General features: G+C 55.4%; 6 protein-coding genes across 6 annotated transcripts; 4 read left to right on the top strand and 2 right to left on the bottom strand.

Annotated features, from left to right (window-relative positions):
- Window positions 1-314: 314 nt before the first annotated feature.
- On the top strand, window positions 315-1514 carry N0V96_000995 (uncharacterized protein; the record flags this gene model as incomplete). Its single annotated transcript, XM_053195344.2, has 4 exons — window positions 315-512; window positions 566-679; window positions 742-1338; window positions 1404-1514. 4 exons carry the CDS (start codon window positions 315-317, stop codon window positions 1512-1514), a joined length of 1020 nt encoding a protein of 339 aa, XP_053047314.1.
- Window positions 1515-3015: 1501 nt separating this feature from the next.
- Window positions 3016-3765, top strand: PHO88 (phosphate transporter (Pho88); the record flags this gene model as incomplete). Its single annotated transcript, XM_053195345.1, has 3 exons — window positions 3016-3032; window positions 3153-3313; window positions 3371-3765. The coding sequence occupies 3 exons, from the start codon at window positions 3016-3018 to the stop codon at window positions 3763-3765; spliced, it is 573 nt and encodes a 190-aa protein (XP_053047315.1).
- A 645-nt stretch (window positions 3766-4410) lies between these two features.
- Window positions 4411-5682, top strand: RAD14 (DNA repair protein rad14; the record flags this gene model as incomplete). Its single annotated transcript, XM_053195346.1, has 2 exons — window positions 4411-4500; window positions 4573-5682. 2 exons carry the CDS (start codon window positions 4411-4413, stop codon window positions 5680-5682), a joined length of 1200 nt encoding a protein of 399 aa, XP_053047316.1.
- A 712-nt stretch (window positions 5683-6394) lies between these two features.
- On the bottom strand, window positions 6395-9106 carry ADI1_1 (1,2-dihydroxy-3-keto-5-methylthiopentene dioxygenase; the record flags this gene model as incomplete). Its single annotated transcript, XM_053195347.1, has 4 exons — window positions 6395-6654; window positions 6709-8619; window positions 8679-8954; window positions 9019-9106. 4 exons carry the CDS (start codon window positions 9104-9106, stop codon window positions 6395-6397), a joined length of 2535 nt encoding a protein of 844 aa, XP_053047317.1.
- A 2239-nt stretch (window positions 9107-11345) lies between these two features.
- N0V96_000991 (uncharacterized protein) lies at window positions 11346-16160 on the bottom strand (the record flags this gene model as incomplete). The annotated part of the gene is made up of 2 exons (XM_053195348.2): window positions 11346-11528; window positions 11580-16160. The coding sequence occupies 2 exons, from the start codon at window positions 16158-16160 to the stop codon at window positions 11346-11348; spliced, it is 4764 nt and encodes a 1587-aa protein (XP_053047318.2).
- Window positions 16161-17919: 1759 nt separating this feature from the next.
- Window positions 17920-18414, top strand: N0V96_000990 (uncharacterized protein; the record flags this gene model as incomplete). Its single annotated transcript, XM_053195349.1, has 2 exons — window positions 17920-17936; window positions 18000-18414. The coding sequence occupies 2 exons, from the start codon at window positions 17920-17922 to the stop codon at window positions 18412-18414; spliced, it is 432 nt and encodes a 143-aa protein (XP_053047319.1).
- Window positions 18415-18744: the final 330 nt, after the last annotated feature.

Genomic DNA, 18744 nt, shown 5'->3' with positions numbered 1-18744 from the left:
ATTCTTACCCAAACGTTCGCAACAGGCAACTTTTCCTGTCGACAGTCCACTATGTTCGGTACCGTCTTTGCCATTCCGTCCCAGGTTCCCACCCCCTAAACTGTAAACGAGGGACGGAAGAGAGAGGAGACGAAAGAGGAGACGAAAGAGAGGAGAGAGACTGAGAGAGAGAGGGTCCTGGCCACGAGGATATAAAGTCTGCCATGCCTCGGAGCCACTCTGGGGTCGGTCTTGGCTTTTGCTTGAACTGCATCCGACCTTTTTACCTTCTTTTCTAGTCTAACCCTTTTCGTTCCTTTCTTTGATCAAGAATCATGAAGTTTTCCAACATTGCTCTCGGAGCTGCGTCCGTCGCATCGGTCCTGGCGGCCCCCATTGACGGCGCCAAGGAGAAGCGCGCGGGCAAGTTTCTCTTCACCGGTGTCAACGAGAGCGGTGGCGAGTTCGGTCAGGGTACTCTCCCCGGACAGCTGGGCAAGGAGTACACATGGCCTAACAAGACTGCCATTGATGTGAGCAACAAAAACACGACGATGCCGTATGGTAGCTGACTTCGTGGTTGTAGACCCTTAGAGCCCAGGGCCTGAACACTTTCCGTATCGGAACGATGATGGAGCGTATCATTCCTGACAAGTTGACTGGCACGATCAATGAGACCTACTTCTCTGGTCTTGAGGATGTAAGTCTTTTGTGCAGCCTGTGTGATGATGGAGATATCGTATGCTGAAACTTTGACTGCAGCTCGTCAAGGACGTCACCTCCAAGGGATCCTACGCCGTCATCGACCCCCACAACTACGGCCGCTACTACGGCAACATCATCACCAGCTCTGCCGACTTTGGAGCGTGGTGGAAGACGGTCGCCGCCCGTTTCAAGGACAACGACAAGGTCATCTTTGACACCAACAACGAGTACCACGACATGGACAACACGCTCGTCCACGACCTAAACCAGGCCGCCATCACCAACATCCGCGCGGCGGGCGCCACGAAGCAGAACATCTTCATCGAGGGCAACTCGTACTCTGGCGCGTGGCACTGGATCGAGAGCGGCTCCGGCGACGCCCTCAAGAACCTCACGGACCCGTCCGACTCGACTGGCAAGCTTCTCTTCTACGAGATGCACCAGTACCTCGACACGGACGGCTCCGGCACCAACGAGGCCTGCGTCAGCAGCACCATTGGCGCCGAGCGTCTCGCCGTTGCCACGAAGTGGCTCAAGGACAACAACAAGCAGGGTGTTCTCGGCGAGATTGGCGCCGGTGTCAACACCCAGTGCGAGACTGCCGTCAAGGGTGCCATCCAGCACCTTGCTGATAACTCTGAGCAGTGGAGAGGTGTAAGTGTTTCCTGTTTTCAGCCATTTTCTCTTGTTCTGAACGCCGCTAACAATCGAAACCATAGGTGCTCTGGTGGGCAGCTGGACCTTGGTGGGCGGACTACATGTACTCCATGGAGCCCACGACTGGAAAGGCGTACGGAACTTACCTCCCGATCCTCAAGAGCTTCATTTGAGGTTATTCCGGACATCGGGGTGGATACGTACCTTTGGTGGAGTGCGTATCGGCGGAAGTGGAGCTTGCGGCCGGCGCCACGTGATTTTCATGGCGGCGTTGTTGCCGAAGACTCAAGTGCCTGTCCGCGGACATGGGTGCTGAAGTCTGATGAAATTCTCAATGTAGATATTGATCGTGGGTATCCTGGCCCCTGGTGTACATATCTGGAATATGAAAAGCCCAGTTTTCATTCGTATTTGCCGTTACAGTTGTAGTGATACTGCAATATTTGTGAGTTTGTGACTGGATTTTACGACAAATAACAACTGATGATTGAGGCAATTGGAAGTCAGGTACTTGTTAGTCACGAAGCGATAGGTAAGAGATATCTGATGCTAGTTTTCGGTTGATTATCAGTGTTGCATGACCAAATCTCAGCTGTAAGATGAGGCAAAAAGGGAGCTGTCTCAATCAGGCAGGTGGTGGATATATCTGACAGGATTCCCCACGTTGCAATTTACGAACGTGTCCTCTCACCTTGTTGTTGTTGGTGTTGGTGTCGTAGTCCGAGACTGCAACTGGTAAAACAAGAGCCCAGAACTCGCAAATCAATAGAGCCCGCAATTTACAAGAGCCTCGCAAATTTGACCATAACTCAAGAGCAAACGCGGGGAATCAGACTTGTCAGAATTCAAAATTCAGTGGCGTTTTCTCCAAGTTCCCAGCCACTGAATGCATGGCAGATTGCCTTGGGCAGTTTATGTATTAGTCTGAGCACCTTTCCTTAGCTGCAGACAACCCAAAAGTTGCAATGTGCCGTCTTGCATCATGTGCCTCAACGGAGACGATAGAGAGGCAAATAAATAGACAGAATGATATCCGAGATCCAATATTATTGGAACAAGAGTTAAAGAGATACCTTGAGCCATGTGACAGAGTTGAGGCTCAGATACAGGCAACACACGCATGCGCAGACACCCTTGCATGACCCTGAACAGACCAAAAAGAGTGCAGCGGAATGCTACAGAAACTGACAGAGCTTTGGACTAAAAATTGTGCCATTTTGCAATTCGCCATCCCGCAGCCCGCTGGACCCCGAACTTAGCACACGTCTGCAGTAGGCAAGGAGGTACCTCTCCAGGAGACCACCACCTTAATTGCAGTGCTGCGCACTAAAAAGGTACCTTGTTCAGGTTCCTCCACCTCCACCCCCCAGCCAGGCCACACACAACCAACCCACCGGACGGGCGCCGTTTCGACCACCTCACCCTCTCCGAGTTTCTTCTCCATCGCCCCCCAAAGACGCCCTCGCCCTCACGCGCTAATCCGTACAAAAACTCGCCAACTCCACGCCGCGCCGTCTTCGCCTTTGCATCCAGCCAGCCTCCTCCTCTGCTCTCCTCTTAATAAACCAGCCAGCCCTCCCACTCTCTCGCGACCTCTAGGTTCTTTGCTGCCCTCGTCCTTGTTTCCAATTCTTCCCCAGTCAAATACCATCAGTTCCGTCGCAAACCGCCAAAATGGTCAGCCCCCAGATGTACGTTGCCTCCTCTCCGTTTCCCTCTGTCGCACCGAACCGCATTGCAAATCTCTGATTTCAATGTTTTCTTGCGCGCCTTCAGCAACGAAGTCGAATACCTTACTGATAATGCTGCAGCACCAACCTGATCATCATGCTCGGCATGGTGCAGGTCTCCCGCAAGGTCCCCTTCGAAGACCCCAACGTCCTGAACATGTGCCGCGCCGGCTACATTGCCAGCAACATCATCATCGCCATCATCTACCTCTACGTCCAGGCCCAGATTAACAAGAAGAAGGGTGCGTTCATTTCGTGCATTGTACAGGGTTATCGAAGCAGTCGCTGACAGGCAGTAGACCTTACCACGCTCAAGTACGTCGAGCCACCAGCGATGGGATCCGCCGAGGAGGGCAAGCTTGTCACCACCACCATCCACGCCTACGACACCACCCAGCTCCGCCAGGCCTTCCGTTCCCAGGCCATGGGAATTGCCATGATGGCCTTCATGCACATCTACATGAAGTACACCAACCCCCTCCTGATCCAGTCCATCATCCCCCTCAAGAGCGCCCTCGAGAGCAACCTCGTCAAGATCCACGTCTTTGGCCAGCCCGCCGCCGGCGACCTCAAGCGTCCTTTCAAGGCTCCCGCCGGCTTCATGCAGGGTCTCCAGAGCGGCCCCGCTGCTAGCGACAAGAAGGCCATTGAGACTGCCGAGCGTGCCGGCCGCGGTGGTGCCAAGGAGGAGTAAATATCTGCTCGCTCTCGTCGCCCGTCGTAGTTGGTGCTTGGGGGAAAACGGACAGTCGGACAGTGAATAAAATACAAAATCAAAATAGGGTGTCACCATTGGTTATACAGGAGACATTTTTGGTTGCGCACAAGGGGTGGTCGTATATTTTACCGTACCTACCTGGAGGCAATACGGGGGATACGCTCTCACGGCTGGGAAGTAGATTTTCCAAGATGGTGCGACTCTCTCGAAATCGGAGTGGCACAACTCCGTATTGGTCGCGTAGATGCTTAGTCTCATCAAGATACAGCTCATTAATCCGCGCTCTGTTCGTTCTCGCCATTCCCTACCTACCATGAATGTCTTGTAGCATACTATCCGTACCTGACATCAAACTCTGTAGCCTCTCTATATTCGCTCCAATTCGTGTCTGACAGCTCCGCCAGTTCCGTTCCCTCCTGTCACTTCGGTATGGCTCGGTCATGGCGGCAAGGCACGTGCGTTCGCGATTTCCGTAGTGACATAATCGTTTTCTCCAAAAAGTTGCCCCTCCGCGCGCACGCAGATTCACGCCTCCCACTTGCATCCTCCATACCCAACCCTCTGTCTACACCACCACGACGCTTTAGATACTCCGAATTGTTTTCCCAACAGACAATCGCAATGGTGCGTCCCTCAACGCCACCGCCAAACCCGGCAACGGCGCCGCTACCCGCCAGAACCCCTCCAACACCAGCAGCAATCCGTCGCATGGTGAGTGAATGAATCCTCAAGCCTCGATTTTACTCGGACCTCCCCAGGACTAATTGACTTTCCTTCCCACAGGAAGAATCTCGCCTCAAAGCAAAAGCAATCCGCGACCGCCGCGATGCCGAACTTGCCGCCTCAGGCGCAATCCCGACTCCCAAAACCGCCTCGGGCTTCGTAGCCACCAACGACGTTCACATCACCAACGCCGGCGCCTCCCAAGCGACAGACATTTCCCGCAAACGCCCACACTCTTCCATCTCGACGACAAATCCTGCAGCAGCAGCAGCAGCAGCAGAATCACACCCCTCAACGAACCGCGATGCCCGCGACACAAACGCCGCCCCGCGCCCGGCGCGCAACTTTGCCAAATTCGTCGACTACAACATGTCCGCCATGACGGATACAAAAGGCGGCTTCCTCACCGCAGAAGACGACCCGCACAACACGGCCCTCGTCCCCAAAGCAAAACCGGGCGGCCCGCCCCAGGAAGAGAAACCGAAAGGCATGTCCTCGCAGGAATGGGAACGCCTCCAGCTCCTCAAGAAACTCCGCCGGCAGAAAGCGGGACCCTTTGAGCCGGGCCTCAGCGTCCTCGCCGACGCCACCATGCGCAAGAAGTGCGCCGACTGCTCCTCGTACGAAATCGACTTTGTCTGGGACGAGATCTTTGGTATCCAGGTCTGCCACGCCTGCAAGGACAAGCTGCCCGACAAATACTCGCTCCTCACAAAGACGGAATGTAAAGAGGACTACCTCCTCACCGACGAGGAACTCAAAGACGCCGATCTCCTCCCCCACCTCTCCCGACCGAACCCGCACAAGTCGCACTGGCACGACATGATGCTGTTCCTCCGGATGCAGGTCGAAGAGTACGCCTTCACCACGAAATGGGGCTCCGCCGAGAAGCTCGACGCCGAGTTCGCCAAGCGCGAGGCCGACAAGAAGAGGCGCAAGGAGGCCAAGTTCAGGGACAAGCTCAACGACCTCAAGCGAAAGACCAGGACCGAGGCCATTCGCAGACAGCAGGCCACCACGGCCGCCGGCGCGGGACCGAGAAAGTTTGGAGACTCGGTTGGCGGTGGCAAGCACGTTCACGATTGGGGACGAGCGGTGGAGAACGAGGAGGGTATGACGGTGAAGAAGTGTAATGGATGTGGTATGGAGGTCGAGGAGCTGGAATTCTAGCCCCATGTACATGTTCTTCTTAGGTTCTCAGTCAGCAGACCTTCCTACTACACAGCAGCGACGGCAACTTTGGTTTTTTCATAGCATTCTTAATACCCAGAATCATACAATCATCTATTTTCTTCACCTGTAACAAAAAGAAATAAAGCTATGTACGTAGAAACAGAGACCACTGTCCAGAGTCCACCAAACAACAGGCAAGCAAGGGGTAGGTCGGTCGGTTTTGTCGGGCTGGTTGGTGAAGTGTAAGGGTATCGACGTGTGATGAACAATAATGATGCCCCAGTACAATATTACAACAGGACGCGGGTCGGCCGCGCCGGTCCACGCCCCCTTATCCTATTCCATTCATCCCCTCGTTTTCTGTCTTTTTCCTTATCTGGCCCGCAGCCCACTGCTGCAGCCAAAAGCCCCTAGAGTCTTATACTTCATGCCCAAAAAACAAGTTGAAACAAAGTCCTAGAACACCCTCTTCGTCTTCTCTCATGCCCGGGCACAATCAGCTCGGAGAGCAGACCATCTTTTCAGACATCCATCCCATAGCAAGTAATGACCCAAAGACGACGCCATTTCAACGGACGCTATGCTGCTGCTGCTGCTGCTGCTGCTGCTGCTGTTGTATATTTTCTTTCCTCCCTCACTTCTTCCCCTCCCTCTCCCTTTCTCTCTCTCCCCTTCTGTCTCTTCCTCACTCAACCAAAACCTTCACCGTCTACCGCGCAAAAACCTTCACCACGCCATCTCCGCCACCGCTGACAACCCACTTGCCGTCTTGACTCCACACGACAGAGCAGACGCCCTCACCACGCATGATGCGGTGACTCGTAATCTCCTGGGTGCAGGATCGCTTCTCAAGACTCCAGAACCGCAATGAGGCATCATGGCCTGCGCTGACAAGCTCGCGACCGTCTGGACTAAGTGAAAGGCCCGAAATCGATGCCGGATGGGCCAGCATGTTGTAGGTGCATTGGCCTGGGCATTCAATTAGCACATCCTCCTCACATGCATTCAACTTTTGTGACTTACCGCTGTTGGCATCGAAAAAGCGGACGAACCGGTCCTCGTGTCCAGAAATAATGACGCCTTCGACCCCAGATCCTGCCATGGATCTGCCTCCACCACCGGTTGGTCCACCACCGGCACTGCCATCTTCCTCAGACAACCCGCCCTGAGGTTGTTCCAAACCAACTGTTGTTGCAACCACAGCGTTGACACTGGTGTTGATTGAACCGTCGTATGTCTCAGAGCTGTCCATTGTGCCAGTCTGTTCACCTGTCCGGGTATCGTAGACGAGAATGGCTGCGTCAGAGTAAGAGACGACAAACGTGTCGCCGCTAGGGCTGAGGGAAGTGATGCATGTAGGGCTGGCGTCAGAGCCATCCGGCCTCTTAATGTTGTGGACGAGTGTGTGGTTGAAGGGGGAGCTTGATGCCATGTTGGGCTGCGGGGTGCTCGAGAAAGCACTTCCCGAACTCATCGAGTTACCGCGGACGCGGCCTCTGCTGCCCGTCGGACCAGCTCTGTTCGTTCCAGGCTGAGGCGATGTCAATTGAGGCGGTGCGCTGACGGACCACAGACGGACAGATCCATCAGCGCCGCCAGACACGAGAAGTATGCGATCGGGGCTTCCGTATTGGCTGTTCTGACCAAAGACTGCGCCCAATGTGGTCGGCAGCACGCACAATGCCCAGACGGCGTCGGTGTGGCCCTCGAGGGTAGCTTTGGGGTCGACTCTTCCACGTTCCCATACCCTGATGGTAGCGTCCTGACCGCCGGAAAAGATCCAGCCGTCACCTTGGGCGCGACCACCGGTGGAGAAGTTTGGCGAAGGTGACCAAGACGTCAGACAGAGCACGCCTCCGGCGTGGCCACGATGAGAGAAGTTAGCTGTCACGTCGAGATCCGACGCAGCATTGGTCTGGCCATGGTTATCGGCACGGGGAATGTGGAACCGCTTGATCATGCCATCGTCGCCTGCTGTGCAGATCTCGGGTTCGCCAGGACTGCCACCGCCGGAGAAGATGACGGTGCGTACAGTGTCCAGATGGCCTCGTAGTCCGAAGCGCAGTTTGAAATTGCCCGTCTCGGCCTTTTGAGCAGCCGAGTTCAATGATAGCTCATGGTCTGCGCTGCGTCTCCGCGACATTGAACCTTTGCGGCGATGGGAGCTCGGTCCACGATTGGGCGACTTTGGAAGATTATCTGCGGTGGGGAATGCATCGGTATCGGATCTATTGGTGATGTGCTGTAGAGATTGCGACGAGTTGGCATCGGCGAACGATCCGTCGGAGAAATCCCAACCGTCGGTTTCAGGGGCAGGGCGGCTAGGTTGAGACTCTTCCGTTGGTTCAACGCTACTGATAGACTCGACGGCATGGCTGGGACGTTGCATATTGTCGTCGAGCATACGGCCAGTCGACGACATTGGCTGAGGCCATTCGGTGCCAGCGGCATACATGACAGGAGGCGCAGATTCTTGTGCGGGAGGTGGCATTTGCTGCTGGTGCTGTTGTTGTGGTTGATGCTGCTGCTGTTGCTGCTGCTGTAGTTGCTGTTGCTGTTCGACAGGTTTGACTTGGAAACTCGTTGGTTGGCTTCGCTGCATCGGGGGTGCATGGTTCGGGGCGGGAGGTGGGCGGTTGGCTTCGCGGACATGGTTTTGAGGCACAAGAGACGATGAGGCAAAGGGGAAGGGCGGCTCCTGGAATGGCTTACCACCAGGCACGCCGAACGGCTCGCCTTCGCGCAAGTCTTCGAGTATCGGGAGAGGGGGTGAATCTCGCGGAGGCAGAGGATTCGCCGGGGTAATCATCAGATAGGTGAACTCGGCCTGGCACTGATCCAGGAAAGACTTGAGGTCGGCTCTTTGCGATTCATCGTCGGCTTTATCGACATCGAGCTCGCCACCATGGGCATCGAATGGCTTCTTGGAGGAAGCTGTATAAATATGTTAGCTGTTGCTTCGGCATCGATAATGGCAAGGAGTGAAAACTCACGCCGCAGCTTCTCCTGGACCAGGGCAGCGCGATCCTTTTCAGCCTTTGCAGCGTCCTCGCCTGCTTTGGCAGCGCCCTTGAGCTGTGCAGCCTGGTCTTTAACCTTCTTTTCGAGAATGGCGACGTATTTCTTAAGTGCCTTTTGAGTTGCGTCGGCCCTTCTTGCCTGGCCTTCGAGGGAAGCTATCCTAGCCTTCATCTCCTGGCGGTCAATCTCCCAAGCATTCCTGTCCCGCTCGTGGCGGTGCCATTCGGTTTGGAGGAAGCGCATAACACCTGTGACGCATTGCGGTCAGTATAAAATGATGGAGGGACTCAATGTTCGCGTTAAGAAACGTACCCTGCAGCGTATACTCGGTCGCATGGGGCTGGTTGCCGCCGTTGCCCTGCATCGCGCCGCCCATCTCGTTTCCTCCAGGCCCGCCCATGCCGTTGCCTACGTTCGACCCCATACCCGGAACCACCTGCCAGCTCATACGCGCGCAAGGGGGGACTGGTCCCCAACGGGCAGCTCAGCACTGCTGTCGAATTTGGGAGGAGGTAGATGCGAGGTGCGGGAATCGTCTCGTCGGTGGTCGTTACGGGTGTCGGGATGGGTTCCTTCTCACGGATCGTCCCGCTAGGCGCAGTAGTCTGCGCGCCTTGGTATCGTCTCGAGGTGATGATGGTGCGTCGTCCTTACATCAGACGAGCAAAAAGGTCAAAAAGGTATCGGCGGCGACTCGTCGAGGAGCTGGCGCAGCGGTCTTTGCCGTCGTAGTCGTGGTGTCGTGTCGTCGTGAGGTGGGAACAAGGTGGTTGTCAATCCAAATCCAGGTCCAAAACCCCTAAAGCGGTGGTCGGAGCTGTGCTTGTGGTGTTGGCGTTGACACCCCTGGTCGATTCAATTGGAGCTTTGCTGTCGTCGCGTCGGCGTTTGTCTGTTCTGTACGGAGTACTCTGGACGGTCGGGTGTACCTGAAAGGGCTGAGGTAAGGTACTTTGGAGTGGAAGAGTCCATGTACCGCGCAGCGGATGGGAAGTACACTCTGTCAAACGCAATTGGCCGAGTCGAGGGCGCGGAGAAACTACGTGCTGGGATGGTTGAAACTTGAAAGGCTGCCTTTGATGAAGTAGGAATTATTCCCCCAACAATAAACAAGAGAAAACTTAGTTGGGTGAAAATGGCAGTTTGGCTATAGAGGTGGCAGCAAAGATTTCGACTTCAATTCGGGCCAACAGCACGGGTAGAGGGAGTGAGAGGCAGGGCAGGCATGTATTCACTGTAAAGATAGGTGGAATCAGAAGCGGTGCTTCTTTCTTTGAGTCTGACTGCCCGGGGTTCCTTCCACTGTTCAGACTTCAAGGCACGTACCTGGCTTTACTGCGGGAGGTGGCTCCTGCGGCCACAGCCCACAGGGCAGGTGCTGTGCTGTGCTGTGTGACTCGAGCTTTCCCCAAAAACTGACTGAACAGTGAAACGACCACAGGTGTCCTGCTCTTGCCGCCAGCCACTTGTCCAATTAGACATGGCCAACGAGGGTGTGAGGCTGTCAGGCATCAAGCCCTGCAAAATTGCAAGGTTCTGCCGTCTCTTCAGGGGCACAGGCCACATTGCTGCATCTCGATGATTATGTAACCGATTCCCCAATTATTATACGACGATAACCTCGCTACCTAAGGTACCTTACTGTAAGGTAGGTATAAGGTACAGGTATCTTGCTACCGCATGCACCCATTGAGACAACAAAGACAGGTTTCGCTTCTCACACCCTCAACTTCTACACGTTGATTCTAGATTGAAAATGTCGATGTATTCGGATTGCTATTCAATATCTTGTACAATCTCGCTCTACTTCCCCGGGGCAAACAATCGTGAGTAGACCTGACACTGACAAGACACCAAATAAGAAAAAAGAAACATACAACACCAGGTATTCGCTGATCGTCACCGACTCAACTACTAATCTGGCCCTCATCAGCTTGTCTATGGGAGAGCGGACGGGATCCCGAATTCTCTGATGGGTGTGGTCGTATGTGCTTGGTTTGGAAAGGTAATTCCATAATATTGATTCACGGGCGTCCTGAAGCCTACGACGACCACACACCCCTCCACCTCACATTACATTACACAGACAGTCACACAACCAACGCACCAAGCTAGATCACGCCTTGATATTCCTGTCTACGACGGCGAGGTAACGTCCCAATGGAATCATCCAACCCCAAGAATGCTATAGACTCTGGGTCGATGTCCACACGCCCTTGCTCCCAAGCCATTTTTTTGGTTCGTCCCAACACCCAAACGTACCACTTATTACAACGGAAAGGAAAAAGAGAAAGGAAAAGGTTTGGGAATCTTGTCAGCCATCCACACGCAGATCCATCCATTGGAGCCCAAACTACTCCATTCGCATGCCTGTCATACGCCTCCCATTGAAAAACGTATTCACAGACCCCATTCTCCAAATGCCAAAGAAAACGCATCCATATGTGCACTAAGGTATCGACCGTCGGCTATTGTGCCCACCCATTCTTCAGAGGACGTATCCCCTCAACATCGTAACCATGCCTTGTAGCAAGGCCATCCTGCAAATGTGTATGGTGTCGAAATGTCTTATGTACTTGATATCGTCATGTCGTCATCGGGCCAGGTGTGAGAAATAATCACCCTCGTCTGTCTGCTTCTCAAGCATACTGCTGCTCGTCCTGGCACGCGTCAATCACCCGCTTCGCATTGACAATAATCTGCGAAAGGTTCTTGAGAACCGGGTCGTTGCCCGATGTGCTGCTGATGCGAACGAAGAGACCCTCAACGCGGGCCACCAGCATACCCATAATCTTTGGTGTAACCGCACGAGCATCACCATCCTAGAGCTTTGTTAGCATCGACTTGCATAGACTGAAGTCAGAATAACTCACCATTTCGCCGAGCGAGACCTGGAGGCTGTGCACGACCATTTCGAGCCAGGCGATTCTCTCACGAGTGTACGACTCCAGATTCAAACTGACCGTGGCAGTCACGGTCAAGAGAACGAGGTGCGGCAGGTTGCGGACGAATTCGGGGCTGTACTTGGACATGTACTTTTCAAACACTTCCTGCTCACGGCCAGACTGCATCCAGCGGACGACGGCCTCCTCGGCTCTGCCTTCCTTCATCGGCTGGTTCACAACAGCAATGCGAGCTTGGAGATCGGCATCGTACTCATTGTTGGACTTGGCCACCGTGAGAGCCTGAGAGTGGCCACTGTAGCTCATGGAGTGCTGCGAAGCCCTGTCAGGACTCTGCAGGTTGCTGTAGGCCTGACTCTGCATGTGGCTGGGAACCTGGCTGGGAACTTGGCTAACAACAGAAGGGGCGTACGAAGGGGCCTGCTGGTGATGCGGCACCTGTTGAGGCTGCTGCTGTTGCTGCTGCTGGGCCTGGGCCTGGGCCTGAACGCGGATCATCTGCTGCTGGAACTTGAGAAACTCGTTCTGGAACTGCTCCTGGGACGCCGCCATGCTCGAAATCGTACCAGTAAGACGAGTCACGATGGCAGAAAGCTGGTCAACCTTGTTGCTCTCAGCGAGACGCTGAGCATTGAGAGTTTCCATCTCGGTGCGGTGCTGCTTCTGGAGTTCACCGACCACGCGCTGACATGCCTGGGTCGCCATGTTGGTGAAGGAGGGAGCCAGGCGAGAGGTCAAAGTGTTGACGACCTCTTGCTGGACGTTGGCCGCCACCGTGGCTCCAACTCTATCCGAGATGGCCTTCACAAAGTCGCCGTTCTGCAGCGCGTGCTGAGTCGCGGAAGGAAGGGCCTTGTGAATCTCCTTCTGGACGGAGTGCGAGACTTGATTGTTCATACTCTTAGTGAACTGGTCAGAAACAGCCTTGCCGGCGACGTCAGCAATAGCGGGGATAACCGCGTTGCTGAACTGTTCCTGGATGAGGGCCTCGAGAACCTTTTGGGTGTTCTCGTTAAGGACCTCGGAGACCATGTTTAGGAGCTTGAGCTGGCGGTCGTCAAAGTCGGCCTCACGAGCACGCAGACCCTCGTCAATGCGGCCGTGGAGCGTCTTGAACGACGAGTTGAGCAAGTTGTTGAATCCGTTCTGGAGGCGAGTCTCCATGCTGCTGATTGCGGATTCGACAGACTCTTGGGTGATGGAGTTCGAGTTGGAGTTGTTGCCGGAAGACTTGCCTGAGTCCTTGGAATTGGAATTGTTGTTGTTGGAAGGACCAACACGGGGCGAGCCATTCGTTTGCTCGTTGCCGGCAGCGGCGGCCGCCGCCGCTGCTGCAGCGGCTGCAGCTGCCTTCTTTTTGCGGCTCTTGCGCTCCTGCTTCTCCTCCTTAACGGGGGCGGGAGCGGGAACAGGCGTCTCCTCCTCCTTTGACTCCGCCTTGGCGATCTTGACTGGCGTGACAGACTCGGGGCCGCGACGAGGAGCGTTATCATCGTGAGAAGGCGTGGTCTGCAGAAGGGAGTCCTTGGCAATGTTGCGAGCCGAGGGGTGGGCGCCTTCAGCATTCTGGTGGTTGGGCTCAGCGGGCTGGCTGGCGGGGGGCTTCAGCTTCGAAATAGTAACGACCCCAGCGTCAACTGCATCAACGGGTGCCAGGACCTTGTTGTCCTTGGTCCAGCCGAGCTCGGCCTGCTTGATCAAAAGGCATGCTACTCCCTTGGAGTGCATGGCGTAGAGTTCAAACAGAGTAGGCTCGTCAGTCTCTTGAGCCATAGCAGGGTTGCAGAGGATGTCGAGACTGCGCAGGATGCCACGGTTTGCAAACGAGTATTCACGAACGCCGCTGATAACGGCAGTCGAGTCGGGCGCGGGGATGGTGGTGTCCTGGGCGACCAGACGCTGGATGTAGTCCACCTGCGACACGCTCTTCAGGTTGTACTTAGGAGCCGAAAGATGCGCAAAGTAGATGGAGTTGCGGGTCGGGTGTCCGATCACCAACATGCCAGTGGGAGGGTGGTACATGACGCTGCAAACGGCGTCAGACTCCTTGGTGTGGGGGAGGTTGAACTCCTGAACAGGCTTGCCCAGCGCAAGATCCCAGAGCTGCAGCGTGTGGTTCTGCTTCATTCCAATGATCATGTAACGCAAAGCGCAGCGCTTTTGGTACGGGCGAAGCTTGTCGACGAGGAGAACAGATGTGGGCCATGCCTTCTCGCCCTCGGGGGTGCTGGTGAGTGTCATGAGAGGTTCCTTCACCTCCAATGAAGTGTGGGCGGGAATGGGCGCACGAGGGTCGCTGCCCTCCTTGGCGGCGGTCAGGTCACGAACGTCCCAGAACTTGACACGTCCAGACTTGTCAAGAGACACTATCACGCTATCGTCCTGACTGAACGTGAAGTCTTTACCGGCCTTACCGGTATTGATCTTCAACGAGCACTGCTTAGCCAATCTCTCCGTGTCGACGACGCGGTCGTGGCCAGGCTTGAACAGGTTGTTCTGCATGATGTATGTGGGCCAGATGATGTTGATGGACTTGCCGCGGCCAACGGCGAAGAACTCGGGGTGGATGGTGGACGTGCGGGCACGGGTCTTGAGAACGCCGCCAGGGGCATCGCCACCTTCGTGGGAAGCCATAGGAGGCAGAGCGAAGCCATATTGCTCGGGGTGAGCATCCTCGATGTGATCCTTCTCGCCACTCTTGATCTGAACCCAGTAGACAGTGCCAGTGATGCCAGTGCCAATGATGGCCTCGCGGTGGATGCCGGTATGGTCAGTGGGAGTGACGGACATGGCGACATTGAAGATGCGGTCCTTGGTGTCGGTGAAGATCTTGGCGTCCTTGCCGTCGTCTTGCCTAATGACGCGGAGACCACCAGCCTTGGACATGCCGTAAGCCATGTAGTTCTCGGTGGCCGTGTAGAGATTGCGGTCAATCTGGTCGAACTCTTTCTTGAGGCGGGCGATATCCATGATGGCGTCGTCTCTGAACTGAGGTCGAGGCTCGGTAGCGCTGTCCTGCAGAGCAATTGAGATCCAAGGCTTCATGGGGAAGTTGAAGACCTTGACGGGAGCGGGAGTTTCCTCCTCGATCACCACAATCTCGTCCTGGTCGGCGCTCTCCCAGCTATCGGCGACGGCATGACTCGCAGCCTCTTCGATGATCTCGCGAACCTCCTCGGCCACCTCGGCGGAGACAACCTTTTCGAGGAGGTCTCTATTTTCCTCGCGTTCGAGCTCCTTCTTGATGGCTTGAGCAGCATGGTGGGCGCTCTCTTCGAACTCCCTCTCGGTACGGGCGGTGTCCATGTCTTCGAGATCCTGCAGATACTCTGGCCGCGACTGCTCTTCCTCAGCGCGGGCCAGAGCTTGCTGAGCCTCGTAGTCGGCTTGCTGGGCAATATCGTGGATTGCCTCGGAAACCGTCTCCTTATTCTTCTCGGCAGGAATGCTCGCATACGAGGCAGTGGAGCCAGGCGTAGGATTAGCAAGCTTGTCTGCAGGGGAAGAACCGTGGCCGAAGCTGTGGCGAAGGCGCTCGGGGCTAGCAAGAGGGCTGCGGTGCTCGTTGACGATGCGCTTAGACTCGCTTCCATGATGGGAGTGATGGGAGTGGTGAGAGCTCGGCGAGTCGTGAGCCTTTTTGAGGATCTGGAAAGCCGGACCAGCAGGTGACTGGCCAGACGACTGAGGTGGGGCGATTCCCGAGATGGAACCCGTCTTGGGAGTTCTGTTGTGTGGCGAAGTGATTTGAGACTCGTCGAAGCTGCTGCCGTTGTGGTTGGCATTGTAGCCATACTGCTGCTGGTGCTGGTGGTGGGCGACGTGGTGGTTCGAATCTTGGGTAGAAGGGAACGAGTAGGCGCCATAGTTGCCGCTCGATTGAGCGTAGCTGTTGGGGTCGTACTCGAACGAGTTGGAAGCCATGTGGGACAAGTTGGGAGCTTGTCCAGCTTCAGCAAGCACCCTGTGAAGGATGTTTTCGCCCGCCTGAGGGGGGTTGGAACGGGTGGACTCGGACAGAAGCAAGTCATTCTGACTGGGCTTCGGACGGTTCAGCAAGTTCAAGAGATAGGCGCGCGTATCGTCGGGGGGCGACGATGCGCCAAAAGTCGAGAAGGAGCCGTTTTGAGGCGGCTCGGGACGCGACTCCTCGCCATCGTGAGCTCCTTTCATCAGAGCGGCGAGCAGGCCGGTAGGATCGGCCGGGGCGCGGGCGGGTGCGACGATCTGCGTCGGAATGGACGAAGGCATCGTCGAGGACGAGTCACGGCCTTGCTGATGAGGCTGAGGCTGGGACTGGTGGGGTTGATGCTGCAACTGTTGATGCTGGTGATGCTGCTGTTGCGGTAACTGTTGGTAATGGTGCTGCTGGGCTTGCTGCTGCTGGGGAGACTGTTGCTGCTGCTGATAGCCTTCCTGACGAGCCTGCGCAGCCGACGCACTTCCGACACCGCTGAACTTGAGCAAATTCAGCAAATTGTTGCTGCGATCGCCGTTTGAGGGCATACTGCCACCAGGGGGTGTCGGTGCGGGAGGCATGGGAGACACCATGATGGCGCCCGTTTGATGTGAGGGAGTTTGGGGGAGGAAAGAGGAGATGCAGAGAGAGGCAAGGGACGTGATCCGACGAGGGAAATGAAGGACAATTGACGAGCAGACCCTTCCGTCGTTACACAAGAATGTGTTGAATTTCTTGCGAATTGAGGTTTTGAGGGAGGAGGAGGAGGGAGGAAGGAAGAAGAAAGGTAAGGTGAAGGTAGGTGAAGGTATGGGATATCTGAAAATAAATTTTGGGACGGAGAATGGAAGGATGGGAGAGGCTGGCGGCGCTGGAATTCCTGAGAGCCCAACCTAAAGGTGGCACAACCCTGTAGCGCGAGCCAGAGAGCAAGGAGCAAGAGCAGGGGGGTGACGTGGTTGAATTTTGAGAGGAAGGAACTGGTCGTCGTCTGCGCCTGTACGTACTTTCCGTGCTTTCCCCAGGTTGTCTGTCTGCCCGGTCTGGACGGAAGCAACAAAGGGCCGGCGCGTCTTTGCAGCTGAGGTGCCCTGTAGAAGTGGAAGGTAAGATACCTAGGTAAGGTGCTAAGGTGCTAAGACAAGCCTGGACTGGAGAGTGTCTGAGGCGGTGCGGGACGCAGGGCAAGGTGCGATTTGCCTGCGACCACTCGATTTAGCGCAGCTTTGGGCTCGGGCGTGTCTTGCGGTCCTTCAATCGGTGGTGCGGCGTGCCTTAGTGCCAGCGCGGGTGCTGTTTGAGGCAATTTGGAGGTGAGAGGTTCCTGTTCCTGGCCAGAGAAGCTTAGGTAATAGAGGTACCAACCTTTCTTCGCCCTAAGCTTACTGCGTAGAGGTGCCTAGGTTGGAGAATTAACGAAGAGCTTGGGTGCTGTTGCTGGTGCTGCTGGTGCTGCTTCTGCTTCTGCTGGCGGCCATGGGTGCTTGCTTGTGGCCTTGGGCAGACCGGCAGGATGCATCTGGTCTGTGCGCTACGTGGCGGACGACGTGGGGACGTGCCACTGGTGGTCTTTCCTCCCCGCTCACACTGCTCCCACACGTACCGATTTTGCAGCCTTACCTAATTTCTCAACACCTACTCCGTACCGTACCTTACCTTACCTTACCTTACCTTAGGTAAGGTAGGACGGCTCCCACTGGACAGCCCACCGAGAGCTCCCCGGTAATTAAGCTGCTTGCAGAATCGGGTTCGTACATACATAGATTTCCTGACGTAAGCAATCCTCCAAATGCCTGTCCTGAGACCCGAGAGACTACCTAAGAGTCCCAGACAGCCTGACAGAGAGAGGCTCTTGACTGCAACAGATCTGCACGCAACCAGTAAACGTCCCTTTTTTTTTTTTAATTTTCCCGTCCACTTCGACGCCATCCCGCCTCGCCTTGCATTCCATGACATTGTCAGGAAACTGTATCACTGGTTCCTGGATTCAACAATTCCTCGCTGCACCCAGATTGCAACCGAACCACAAGATCATTCCTCGCACTGAACCCCTGTGCCGACTCGTGTGCAGTGTGCACATACTTTGACCCAACCGAAAACCTCCAAGTCGTTTGCGATTACACAAACACTCCAAACGCAAGACCTCGCTGCGCTCCAACTCTGCGCTGTTCGCGAACCGGTTGAACCAGCTTTTGTACTCTAGGAACGTGGCAACGTCCCCTGATTCGATATCGCGTTGAAGGAAGCGCTCAGCCTGGGGAACCCCCCTCCCCTCCCGACGCCAGCAACCTTTCAGGGATCCCACGTCGCCCTCATCTACGTCACGGCCCTCTCGCACGCACACCCGTCACCATGTTCTGTTTAAGGAGGTGAGCATCGTGAAGCAATACCCTGACCTAGTGTCAATATTCCTGCTGACAACTCCCATACAGCTGGCTCCCCCTCCTCTTCATCCCCACCAACGCCTCGCCGGCCTTCATCTTCCTCTTCTTCATCTGCACCTATTTCCTCAACCGGCCCTGCGTCTACTGCAGCTTCCTGCTCTTGATCCTCTTCCTCACCTCGTGCAACTGGTCCGACCGCTGCTTCTTCGACTTTAGCAGCAACTGGTTTCAACCTCGCCCGCCTACTTCTCTTCCGCTCCCCGAGCTCGATCCGAATACCAGCTTCAACGCCTCCGTCGTGGAAGTCATCAACTCCACAGCCAGCGCCCTGGCCGGAGCTGCGGCAGAGGAACTTGCGCGGCAGAGACAGGAGTGGACAGGGTTGGGTATCGAGTGGTTGCGTAGTCTGCTGGGCCGGAGGGAATGGCGGGTTGACTGCCTAGACATCAACATTCGCTTGTAGGCGAGGTTGCTGACAGACTGTGTGAAGGAATGAGTGTTCATGAGTAACGACTGTTTGCGAAGTTGGGAAAAGCCGGCAAGATAATAGGGCAGGAAAATGGACACGCGGTATACCACGGTGGTTCTCAGGTGCATTCCAGGGCGTTTTTATATTGTACATGGTGCGTGTGGTGCCATGTGGAATAGAGCACCATGAGTACTTATTGGACACTAGTCTTTCGAGGGGTTGTTTTTTCCCCCCGTATAGAGCAGAACGTTTGTGCTCCGTAGGGTCATTCCTTTAAGCACCTGGGTATATAGATGTATTCAATACGATACCAACCAAGCATCA

Source organism: Colletotrichum fioriniae (assembly GCF_027942845.1).
Source record: "Colletotrichum fioriniae strain IMI 355084 chromosome Unknown scaffold_1, whole genome shotgun sequence".
NCBI classification, from domain to species: Eukaryota; Fungi; Ascomycota; class Sordariomycetes; order Glomerellales; family Glomerellaceae; genus Colletotrichum; species Colletotrichum fioriniae.
The sequence above is the reverse complement of the archived record's forward strand: the minus strand, read 5'-3'. Positions and strand labels throughout refer to the sequence as shown.